General features: G+C 52.3%; 1 protein-coding gene across 4 annotated transcripts in view; it reads right to left on the reverse strand.

Annotated features, from left to right (window-relative positions):
- CRTAC1 (cartilage acidic protein 1) overlaps positions 1-12513 on the reverse strand; it is a 150034-nt gene that overhangs the window by 14003 nt on the left and 123518 nt on the right. Inside the window, exons 12-16 of one of the 4 annotated variants that reach the window (XM_047701430.1) lie at positions 4252-4397; positions 3727-3769; positions 1717-1860; positions 1240-1257; positions 529-810 (exon numbers count right to left, since the gene is read on the reverse strand). In XM_047701430.1, coding sequence (XP_047557386.1) covers positions 749-810; positions 1240-1257; positions 1717-1860; positions 3727-3769; positions 4252-4397 — 413 coding nt within the window. In that variant the 3' untranslated portion in view covers positions 529-748. The other 3 variants (XM_047701431.1, XM_047701428.1, XM_047701427.1) reach the window with 3 other exon arrangements.

The raw sequence follows: 12513 nt of genomic DNA on the forward strand, positions 1-12513 counted from the left end.
TTTTCTATGGTGTTAACATCGTTCCCAAAGGGTCCCCTGGCTACCGAAGCTTCCTGGTTTCTAAACATATTGCAGAGGAGACTAAGTTGCCAGATTCTTTCTAGAAATCAGGGTAACTTGAGACTAGCCATGTCTCTGTCCAGCCACACACTGAAGGGTCTGAGAAAGGAAAGGGCTTTAGGGATACGCCAGACCAAATCTCCTGCTCTTTCGATTAAGAAAACTGAGGCCCAGTGTAGAAAAGTGACTTCCTCCAGGTAGAAGGCCTGGAATATTCCCTCCATAATCTGCCCCTTGCTCATCCTACAGCCCTTGCCTGGTTCAAATTCCAGCCCCCCAAATGTGAACACTGGTGCACATTCCCAAACCACTGCTCACACTCAGAACAGATATTTCCCCCCTCTCGTGATTTGCTTTCCAAGTGCCCCGGGATGGAAGGACTACCGCTAATTCAACATTCCAACCAGCATCTACTTGCCCCAGACACTTTTTTTTTTTTTTTTTTTTTTGCACCAGCTAGGCACTAAATATCCAGCAGAGAGTTTATTGGCATAATTTCTCCAGAAAGTGGCTGGAAGACTTAGCAAGTTCCAACTTTAACATTTTTATCAAGAGTCCCAAAGGGTCACCCTTTCCCCTCCCATCATGACCACCAACTCCAATAAGGCTTTCTCTACCACAACGAGTCAGGGTGCACAGAGCAGAAACAGCACAGGCCAAACCAGCAGGCACATGGTACATGAGTGAATCAACAGCAAGCAACCGCCTGGGAGCCATCTTTGTTAAGGGCAAAATAGGGTCCTTGTGACACTGGAGAATACAGGAAAGACAGGACTACCATGATTCTTCTGAAGAAGTGAAGGAGGGTAGATGGGGTAGGAGGGGAGACTTTCCTTTTCTGTTTTCCTCAAAAAACATGCAAAGAAAGCCTTCACAAATAACTAAGATTACATAAATATCAGTAGCTCCTAAGCTTCCCTTTTCAAAGATGGCCGCCCCTGGGTTCGTTCGGAGGGAGTGCGCAACAGAATCTGCTGGGCGTGGAGAGAGAGACAGGCAGCAGGAGAGATTTAGTTTTCCACAAAGGTTTTTTTTTGTTTGTTTTTTGTTTTTTGTTTTTTTCCTTTATTGATGGGATTTAAAGTGCATATAACTGAAGGCAAAGTCCAAGGCCTAGAGAGAGATACGAGGCCCGAGAGAGAGGCTCAGAGATTCTAAAGGCAGCAGAAGGATACCCACCTAAAAAGGCCACTTGAGCTGCAAAAAGGATGGGAGAGAGAAAGAGAGAAAATGGGAAAAAGAGAAAGGGGGTTGGGGTGGGATGGGGGTGGGGGGAAGCATTTGGGAGGAAGAAGACAAACACCAGTTCAGAAATTCAGACAAAGATGAGTAGCAAGAGCTTGTTTCTATCCTTGGTAGGAGAAGATGGGCTGGCCTTATGGTACAAACATTTGTTTCAGGGAACGTGAGAAGGGGAGGAAAAAGAGCAACTACTTCTGGGCAGGGCGCAGCACCCCAGGGACCCTTCAGATGGTGGGAGTGGTGGTGGTGGGCCTTCTCCAAACCTCTGCTGTGGTCTTCCCTGGAGACCCAGTGGGGGTCTAAGGAGACTCCAGCCAGCCAGGAGAAGTCAGGGCTGGGGACCTTGATCCGGCGCCTCCCCAGAGGAAGGCCACTTGCTCGTGTCACACTGGGCTGTGGCAGGGCCTCACTCACCCACACAGGCTGTGCCATCCTCGTTGGGCTCGTAGCCCCGACTGCACCTCTTGTTGGTCCGGCACCTGTAACTTCCATACGTGTTCACACACACGGGCTTGTCTCGAGGGCACACGAATGGGAACTGGATGCATTCATTGGTGTCTAGGAAGTGAGGGGAGTGGCTCACTGGGGAGGTGTGGGGCAGTGGGACCTTGCTCAGCCTCTGTTGCCCCACCTACCCTGTGACCTTGGGCATGTCCTCCTCTCTAGGCCTCAACATCCTCACTTTAGTCCTTTTGGCTGACTTGTTCTCTACCTGACCTCTACATGTTGGGGGTGTCAGGCTTCATCCCAGATCTTCTATCCACCACACTTTCTGTGGGTGGTGACTTCATACATGGATGATTCCAGATTCCTGTCTCCAGCCCCTAACCCATCTCTGGGGCTCCAGACTCGTGAATCTTATGTTCTTCTCATACTCAGTAAGTCCAAAATGGAACTCTAGGTCCCACAGCCTTCAAACTTCTCCTGTCCACGACCCCATCTCGCCTAAGGCAGTCACACCCCTGTCACCCACTCTGCTGCTTGAGCGCAGATAGAAGTGATTCCTAGTTCCTCCTCTTCCCTTACCTCTGTAGGCAATTTCATAACCGATCCTGCCATTCTGCCCCCTTAGTACCTGTCTGTCAGTCCAGCTCCTCCTCTGCTGTAGTCTATCCCTAGCCCGTACCGCCTGCTGCCCGGAGGTCCGCAGCCACCTCCGGACAGGCGCCCTGGCTGCCGCATTTCCCTCCAATCCAATCTGCAGTCCATCTTCTGAAAATGTGAATGACCCTATTGCACTCTCCTGCTTAACTGCAAAGGGCCCTAGGAACAAAATCTGGACACCTCGCCACCCTCCCTGACTTAGCACTTGGCTCCTTCCCATTCCTTTCATGCACCAGGCCTCATTCCTGCCTCGGGCGCTTTGCTCGGGCTCACGCTCAGCTCTTTCTGGGGCTGGACCTTTTCCTCCTTCGGGTCTCAACTCAAAGGTCTTCTCCCTGACAACTCTGTCTAGAACAGTACCCAGAGACACCTTTTAAAGGGTTCTTAGCCCATCTCTTCCGGCTGCCCGGTCACAGGTTTGTGGTTCCCCTCACTAGAATAAATGTCTCCGCAGGGCAGGAGCTTAAGGCCTGCATCCCCAGCACCATGCATGGGCACATAAACATCTGCTGGGTGACAAGAAGGAAGAGGCGGCCCGAAGGGTGACCTCACAGGGTCCTGCCGGTGCTCACGCCAGACGCTGGAATTTCTGTGTCCATGCACCATCTGTTTATAGCCATTGGGGCGGGGACACGGAGAGTGGAGGGGACATATTTCCTCCCAGGCCACCCTTAGAGCTATCCTCCTCCACTTTCTCACCTGTAGTCCTTTGCCCACTGGCCTTTCCACCTGAACACTTTCTCCCTCTCCCTGCCTGGCAACCGCCCCCCACCCTAGCAGCCAGTTCTCAGCTTAGACCTTGTTTCCTCTGGGGCACCTTCTCTGACCCTCTCTAGCTGGTGCAGGGCCCCGCCCCTGGGCGCCCACACCCTCCCCTCCCCCACCCTGCCCCACTCACACTGCGGGGTCATCCCTGTTCACCCCTGTGCCTCTCCCACAGGCTCTAAGCTCCAGGGGGAGCAGGGACTGTGTCTGTCTTGTTGATTTTTAGGTCTCAGTAGCAAACCCGCTGGCCTGGGACTTGGGAGCACATGCACAGTAGGTGCTTATGGGTCCCCTCCCTGGGCCCAACTTTTTTCCGAGCTCAGGGCAGGAAGCACTCACAGTTCCCAGAACTGCAGTGATTCTGCCTGCTGGCAGCGTACATCACTGCCCTCTGGGGAGTCATCTTGGCTTCTGGAGCTCCTGGGGCGAATAATGCCTTTCCCGCCCCATCTGTCTCCTCTGGTGTGCAGTCTGAGCTTGGCCAGGGCTCAGGCTGGCATTCCCCGAGGAGATTCTGGCCTCTGCCCCGCGCCCTGGTGCCTGCAGGCAACTCACCCAGGCAATGGCCGTTTTCCTGCTGGGAGAATCCTTGGCCGCACTGCAGTGTGGGCAGAAGCAGAGACACAAGTGAGTGAAGAAGAGCCCACCTCAGTTTCCCACCTCGTCACAGCCGCAGAGCGGCCGTCACCTGGACCCTAGAACGAGGGGTGCTCGTAGCTCTGGGCCTGGGGGCAGCCCCTCCCTGCCAGGACCCCTTCCCTTGCACTGAAAATAGGAGGCTGGGGGATGGCCGAGAGCACATTCTGTTCAGACTCCTGCTCATTTCACTCCTGTGGGGTGCATGTGCCTGAGCCGGGAAGCCTAACAGAACTGTCCCTCTTCAATTACCAGTCTTTGCCCAAACTGCATACAGAGGGATCACCATGGAGCCTGCCCTTTGCTGAGAAGATTTCCACCATCCTAGGGGCAAAGTCTATAAATTTAGGGGAGTCAAGCTGCTACCCATAGAGCTGCAGGGCGCGGCGGGGTGGAAGTGGGGTGTTGCTTTTCTGGCTCTGAGGTCCAGACGCCTTTGCTCACCTCCAGTGGGGCTGGGTCCTGAGGTCTGTCCTCATCCCGGGGGTAGGGGATCTCCAGCACGGAGTTCATCTCCTCACTGGCCACATTCCGGCTTGCCATCTTGCCATCCGGCCACGTCACCTCCACACTGCTGGCTTCATCCTTCCCTGCCAGACCGAAGATAGAACTGAATTTTACATTCTATTTCATGTTAATTAATTTATATTTCCATAGCCACACACGGCTAGTGGCTACCATACGGGACAATGCAGCTCTAGTGCTTACATTCCAGTGGACAGGCCAATCAGCATGAAGCTCTTTTGCAGGGTGCGGGCGGGGGGAGGTAAAGCCTGGTGGTAAGCAGGTTGACTTTGCAGTCATGTGTTCAAATCTTTTTTTTTTTTTTTTAAGATTTTATTTATTTATTTTACAGAGAGAGAGAGAGATCACAAGCAGGCAGAGAGGCAGGCAGAGAGAGAGAGAAACAGGCTCCCCGCTGAGCAGAGAGCCGGATGCGGGACTTGATTGCAGGACACTGAGATCATGACCTGAGCCGAAGGCAGCGGTTTAACCCACTGAGCCACCCAGGCACCCTCGTGTGTTCAAATCTTGATTGTACCACTTTCCTGCTCCATTGGAAAGAATGTGGTGAGGGCTGGGCATCTGGGGGACCTGGGGCCAAATTCCAGCTCTGCCGCTGACTTGTTATATAATCTTGGGCATGTAGCTATATTTATATACTTATATTATTTATAATTATAGCCTGCTAGGGGCCACACTTTCTTCTGCCATTGGGAATGGGCCTGCTTCCAGGGAGCGTCCACAATGGTGGGGATAGACAGGCAAAAAGAACATAATAATGTCAGATACTGAGAAGTTCTGTGAAGAAAACAAAAGTAGAACAAGAGAGTAAAGAGGAATTGGGGGTTGGCTGGGAGCGTTTTCTAGTCCAGGGTAATCAAGGGTGATCTCAGGGAGCAGGCCCTTGAGCTGAGCTCCAAATGAAAGCCGAGGTGATAAAGAACGGGATGGTGGAAGGCCCAGGGGAAGCCCCAATATGCAGAGCTGAGATGTTTACAGCAGCTAATGGCGAAGCTCAGAGAACATTCACGGAGAATCCTCCTGCACACACCCTTAAAGTGATGTCCTACGTTGGTGGTAGAAAGTAGCCTGGGCAGATCTGTCCGGTGTTTAGGCCATGTCCGAGCTGGCTGCAGGCCCCTGCTTAAGGCATTGGGGCTGTCACTGCGGCAAAGTCAGGCTAATGGTCATGAACTGGGGTGGGTGGGAGGAGGGGACTGGGCCTCACCTGTGGGGAGAAGCTCTTCTCCTAATCGGTCCCTGGGAAAAAGGGCAGTGCTCAGCCCAGGTTGGAGAGAGGGTGCGGCCCCCTCATTGTCACCCACCAGGGATGACCAGATGTGGGCCTGATGCTCAGGGGTCCACAAACCCAATCAGCTGTGGGCTGAATCAACAATATGTCACCCACGTGTTTGTGTTACTTTCCCTGTAATGTATGCAGATACTCTTAGAAAAACAAGGGGAACCAGAAAGTGCTGCTGAATTTCTAGCAGCTCCGGGCCCTTATTGTCCACCAGTGGATTTTACCAGGATAGCTACTATGGGGGCGGAGGGTAGTCTGTGACACATTTTCATGTATAAAAGGAATTCCTGCATTTTAGAAAATGTTGGCAGCCACAGCTAGACTTTAAGGGGAATGTGCATGTAGACTTCTCTGTGTAGAGGTGCCCCCTTGGGATGGGAGGCCGGGAAGGCCTGGCGCAGAGGCTCCCAGAGGCCCCTTCTGCCCGGAGTCCTAGCACGCCACTCTGGGGCTTCCAGAGGAAGCTGCCCGTTCCGGGCCACATCACCCAGTGTCTGGGTTCTCCCTGCACTGGCCTCCCCTTTGCCTGGCTGCTGCTGCTGTGTTGTGTGTTAATGAGGGTGGTGACCTGCTCCCACACTAGAAGGTGTCAGGGGGTGGGCAGCCCCTGCCTCCGAGGGCACTTGGGGCAGTGGCTCCCGGGAGAGACTCCTGGAGCAGACCCAGAAACCAGAAACAATTTCTCCTAACCCTCTCTTCCTCTGCTCCTCCTTCTATAATTCCTTTTGGAGGAGGGGGTGGACTCGGGATTAGGGGGTATCACCTATAGGTTCTTTTTTTTCTCTGTTTTGAAATAGTTGCTTGCTTGAAGTTAAAGGCACCTGGCGTTTTCAGGTTGAACAGTGCCCAAATTAAGTGGCATATATAAAAAGTAAACATGTTTCCGTTAAAAAAAGGAGAAAAAGAATGGCAAATGTTTCTCACCTAAGCCAAGAGAACAGCTACATGAATACATTTTCCAGACTGACTGAAGTGCCAAAATAACTCAGGAGAGTCACCGAATATTCATAGACAATTGCAAATTTACATTCTGTGTTTACAGCACGTCCTTCGGAGTCCTGCTGCCTCCCTTCCTCCAAACCCAGGGAGGGGCTGGGACTATGAGATAAGTAAGCTAAGGAGGAGGTGCCTCTGTAGGACTCCCTCCTCCACTGCCAAGTGTTCTGCTGACCCGAGCACCCTCTCTGGGGCCTCAGTTTCTTTATCTGTAAGATGGGCGTGCAGCCGAGAGCTCCAGCACTCCTGGGGAGGACAGTCCTTCTTCTTCACAATGTGAGCCCCTCCCTGGCCGACTGTCCCCTTAGCACCCCCAACACCATCATCTCTTAGACATGGAGTCACCCTGTAGTTCCCAAAGCACCCTCATTGACTGGCAATAATACTGGAGAATGTGTCCCCCAAACTGTACCCACTGATCTCAGTGTTAGCACCAGATCCTCTTGGCAGCACCATGCGGAAGGTACTAGATCTCTCATTTCCATTTCAGCGACAAAGGGGCTCAGACCTGGGGAGGTGATGTAAATGGCCCATAGTTCCCCAGCTACGGACATCTGACCCCAAAGCCCGTATCTGTTTTGCCCTTGTTCTGCTCACTTTACCCTCACGTCCCCAACAGACCTAGCATCCAGGATCTGGGATTTAGCAGGATAGAGGTGAAGCCAGGCCCCCGCCTGAAGGAGCCGCATCCCATGGGGGCAAGGAACCTAGTGATTATGTTAAACTGGGAGCACGAAGCCATAGCGTTGGTGCCACTTGGTCAGAGAGGCAGGTGTTAAAAGTCGCTTCATTTGGGTGTTGCAGGAGGAGTACGAGTCTGTGAGGCAGAGAAGGGAAGGAAGGAGCCGGTCAGGCAAAGGGTCCGGCATGATACAGAGGTATGAAAAGGTCCTGTGTATTTGAAGATCAGGGAGAAGTTCAAAGTGGGGAAGCAGAGCATGCGCGTGTGTATTAGGCAGGGGTCGGGGGGAGGAGGGAGGAGACGGGGACGGACTTCTGTGCCTTCACGTGTGAGGCTTATCTGAATCCTCCTGGCTGCCCTGAGGGGTGGGCGCTCTAGCCGCATTCTCCAGTGTAGACATTGGCAAGAAGTGACTTGCAGGTGTCCGAGTGAGGCCTGGGGCCCAGGTTCCTGTCTCCAGGCTTGGCTGTTCCTTCTCAAGTCTCCAGACATCTCGGCTCTTTCCAGGCACTGCACAAGGGCAGTGTGGAAGCTGTCTGCTGGGGCTGTGAGTCAGGGAGTGGAGGAGGCCCCATTCACCAGCGCAGCTGGGAGGCCAAGGGCAGCAGGGAGTCACCTCCAGCAGCTTTTAAAGGACAAAGGCCAAAGAGGCACAGAGAATTGCGCTTTTCAGAAGTACCAGCAAAACAGATGGTGGGAATACAGTTGGTGGAATATTTTTGCACTTTAATAAAGCAATTTTTATGTGGGCCACTGAATTTTCCTTCCATAAATGAGCACCAGCAGGCTTGGAGGCTGCTCTGAGTCACTTGCAAACAATTAAAGGAAGGTGCTGTAGTATGTGGTGGGGGGACGGGGGGGGGCGGGCATCACTGCTTGGGGTGAGCTGGCCGGTGAGGAGCCCCCTATGGGGCTGGCAGGGGCAAGCAAGTCGGTGGTGGGTGCTTGTTTTCACTCTCTGGGTTTGGTTGAGTGACCTCAGCCCTCTGCAAAGCGGGAAATGGTGAGCCAGGGTGTGGGATATGTAGGGTGGGGGCACGGGGCGTGGTGGGGAAGCTAGGATGCCAGTTCAGAGCAACCAGCGTGCAGTGGGGACCCCACAGAGGCCGTGAGCAGAAATGCTTTTTTATGAGCCCGGCTGCCCATCTGCACCAGAAGGAGCCGGCAGAGGCCAGGGTGGGCCAGAGCAGGGGTGGGACAAGGCCGGGAGCACCGTGGAGCAGGGGCGGGGAGGGTGGTGGCCGACGCCGCTTGTATGGGTGAAGATGAGGGCATTCTGCACGGCCGAGTGGGCCCTCTGGGAACCCCAGAGAATGAAACATCTGCCCAGTGAGGTCCCTGAGTTTTTACTGTAGGTATAAGGCAGCCCAGACCCTTGGGAGTGAGGAGAGCACATGAGGGGCGGAGAAGCTAGTCCTCTGACCTGGGCTCAGTGCGGAGATGAGCAGGACGCGCACATGCCCAGGACACAGGTTGCCGAGGGGCACCCGCGTGCAGCCGCCCACGTGTCTGTACAGTTCTCTTGCCACCCATTGCTGCGAAGCCAGCGGGGAGGCAGGGGTGAGTCGCAAAGGGAGGAAGGGAGCAGGGTCAGCTGGGGTGAGCGGGAGCATCGTGAGGGCTGGAAGGGCGGCTGTCTTCCCTCCAGAGACCCCCGGCTCCTCGCACAGCCATGTGCCCCACAGCTGTGGCTCAGTCATTTGGAACGACTAGGCAGGCCTTTCTTGTATTCGTGGGCTGGACATGCCCCGAGCATGTCACCCCGAGTGCCACGAAACAAACTGGTCAGGACCAGAAACCATCGAACTGTCCATCGGGAGGAGACTTGCTCAATGAATGACGAGCGCGCCACACAGTGAACTACCAGGCAGCACCCGAGGGAAACAAAGGAGGGGTGCCTGTGTGCAGAACGGCATCTCGGTTATATTGTTGAGGGGGGCGGGAAGCAAGTTTGGAAATAATGGGAAGAACATAATCATTTTCGTTGGAAACAAATCCCCGAGGCGTACTTACCTGTAACTGTGCTCCCATGCATCTTACATGTAATAAAGTTCTATCACGGAGCATGGGCGTGGGAGCAGGCCACCCCCCCCACCCCCTGCCCTCCACACTCCTGACCCCCTTACCCTGTTCTGCATTTCCTTTTCAATAGCGCTTAACATCTTATAACCTTTTATATATTTATGTAGTCATTATGTTTATTACATAGTGTATGTTTCCACTAGTTCCATTAGAAGGTAAGATCAACCATGGCAAGGATCTGTGTCTCATTAGGGTTTGGCACATAGCACATGCTCAGTAAATGCATGTTGATTAAATGAATCAAATGGTACTGGGAGAGGGTGAAGGGAGAAACATTTACTTTTCACTTAATATTCAAAAGATAATGGTGAGATTAGTGGTTCTTTTTCCTTTCTTTGTAAGGAAAGAATTTTCCTTACATTTGTTATAATTTCTAATTGTTATATTAGAAATTGTTATTAGAAATTTGTTATAATTTCTAATTGTCCTATAATCAATATGTGTTATTCCTACAATCAGGAAAACCATTAAATCCTTCTAAGAACATTTGCAACCACTGGTCTCCCTGGAAGGCCCCTGGTGGCCCTACCCCAGCCCAGCATAGCCTGGCTTCGGCTTGCCCTGCAGGGCTGAACAACCCCCTCTGATCTGCTTGTCCCCTCCAGCCTGGCTCTTGGCTACCCCCACTACCCCCAGCTCGGCTTTGGCTTCCCTCTCTAGGTTCCGTTTCTACCAGACCATTTGGTTATGTGGGCACCTGAACACACTCCCATCTCTGGGCCTTTGTTCGAGCCAGGCTAGCCCCTGGGATGCTCTCTTCTGCCACCGTCTGTGCCTTCTAAATCCCTACCATCCAGCTAGACCCCATACTAAGCCCATGTCCTTGGGAAAGCAGGACTGTTTCTCCCGTGTTTGTCCTCACGCAGCCCCTGGGCCAATGTGACGGTGCGTCCAGATCTGCCTTGCCCCGGAATTTCTGTGTCCATCTGCCTTTTTCAGACTGTGAGCCTGGAGGGCAGGGAGTATCTCTTCTTTGTCCCATTTGTCTCTTTCCCACATCTCTCTGCATCTCATGGTTTCACTAGTCCCCTGTCTGCCTGTGTGCCCCATCCTCTCTCTTTCCTCAACCTTTCCTTTTGGCTGGCCTTTCCTTGTGGCTCCCTCTCTTCCCACCCCATCGGCGGCCCCTTCATCAATCAGGAAGGCTTGCACTACGCTGGATCCATGAAGGAGACGCTCCTGGGTTGGGGACCTTGGAGCTGTGGGGATGGAGCCCACCTGCTCCTGGCTGTGTCCCTCCTCCTGGTCCTGCTGCCAGCTCAGCTGCCTCCGGGAGTCTCACTCCCAGGCCCAGGGCTGACCCATAGGGACCAGTCCCTGAGAGCAGCCTTCCTTCCGTGACTCTCTGGGAGTGGATCCTGGCAACGGATAGGAGCTTACAGGGGGACTCATGGAGCAGTTTGAGCTGGAGTTCAGAGCCAGAACAAATCCCCCGGCCTTGCAAGATATCAAGGATTGGCAGTCTGGAGGGGCTCCCAACCAGGGGCAGCATCTCTAACTTGTCCTGACACTGCTATGTGGAACCTCAATTTCCTTGTGTATACAATGGGGTGGGAGCTGCTGTCCAGCTGGATACTGGGTGAACATCCCACCAAGGATACCGCGGCTGTTACCCTGGTGATTGGATGGCCTTGCATGGGTCGCTTGGTAACTGAGGGGACATGGATGTCCAGGAAGAAAGAGGCAAAGCAGGAGGACCTTGGCTGGGTCCATGCAGAGAAGCTCTGGGAGGTCAAGCCCTTAACTTATGGTGGTCAGTGGTGACCAAGGAGTCGGGATCCAAATCCGGCCCTCTCTACTTTCTGGAGATGGGATTTGGGGCTGGTTACTTAGCCTGAGCCTCAGTTTTCTGACCTGTGTAAAGGGGTTATGATTTATCACATTGCAGTAAGAACTGCGTGAAGTTTCTTGTGTGGAGTCCATTAGCCCAGAGCCGGGCACGCACTAAGTGCTCAAGGACAGTCAGCTATGGAGTTCGGTGAGAGAGGACTATGTTCAAGTCTGTACTTGGCCAATGTAGCAAATGGCTACCGTAAAAGTGACAAATGCTTCAATAGGGAGCTGACCCATCCAGGGCGAAACAGCCCAAAAACATGCTCATAGAACCAGGCCCTGGGTCCCCTAAAACTTTATGCTTCTTTTCCAGACTGCATAAATATTATGTGTTTCTATAAAAGTTGGAACACACGCACAAAACATATGGAAGAAAATAAAAATCACACTGTTGGGTGGGTCTGAATTTGAACGTCAGTTCTGCCACCCATCGATCATGTGACCTTGGCAGGTTTCTTAACTGCTGTGATCTTCAGTTTTCCCATCTGTAAAATGGGGATAAGTAATGCCCGTCTCTCACGGGGTTGCGATCATGAAAGGACATATAAGAGCAAAGTGCCTCCCAGAACGACTGAGAGTTACTAAGTCAGTCCAGCCACTCAGAATCACGTTCCTACTTCCTGCTTTTTCCATTGTCTGTATGATGTATAATATAATATTGTGTATAATATTAATATATACATGTATATTAACTTCAGACCATGTTGTCTACTCTTCCAATGTTAATATTCTATCTCCTCATGAGCTGCTAACACATGGGGCAGAGTGTCTGACTTGGAGCCCAGGTATATTCGATTCAGATGCTTTCTTAACCGTTGTGTTTTAATAAAGTGACTCTTGGCTCCTCCACACTTTTTCCAGGATTGCCCCTCCTCCCAAGAAGGCTCGTTAGACATTCCTACCCTCCCACACTATTCCCTCCCCAATGCATTTCTTTAAAAACGTTTGATGTTGAAATAATTCTAGATTCTCGGGAAGTTGCAAAGATAGTACAGAAAGGCCCTGTGTACCTTTCCCCCAGTTGCCCTCAAAGGTTAGAGCTGTGCCCCTGTAGCGTGATACCAAAACTGGGAAATCGACATTGGTACCATGTGTAGTTTTATGTCATTTTATCACATGCGTGGATTTGTCTAACAACCATCACCAAAATCAAGACACAGGACTGCTCTATCACCCCAGAAACCTCCCTCAGGCTGTCCCTTTATGTGGCTTTACCCACCCCTGGCAACCACTGTTCTATTTTCTGTCTCTAATTAAAAAAAAAAATAAGACTTTATTTATTTATTTGAGAGGGAGAGAGAAAGCA

The sequence above is a fragment of the Lutra lutra genome, chromosome 14 (genome assembly GCF_902655055.1).
Source record: "Lutra lutra chromosome 14, mLutLut1.2, whole genome shotgun sequence".
Classification (NCBI taxonomy): domain Eukaryota; kingdom Metazoa; phylum Chordata; class Mammalia; order Carnivora; family Mustelidae; genus Lutra; species Lutra lutra.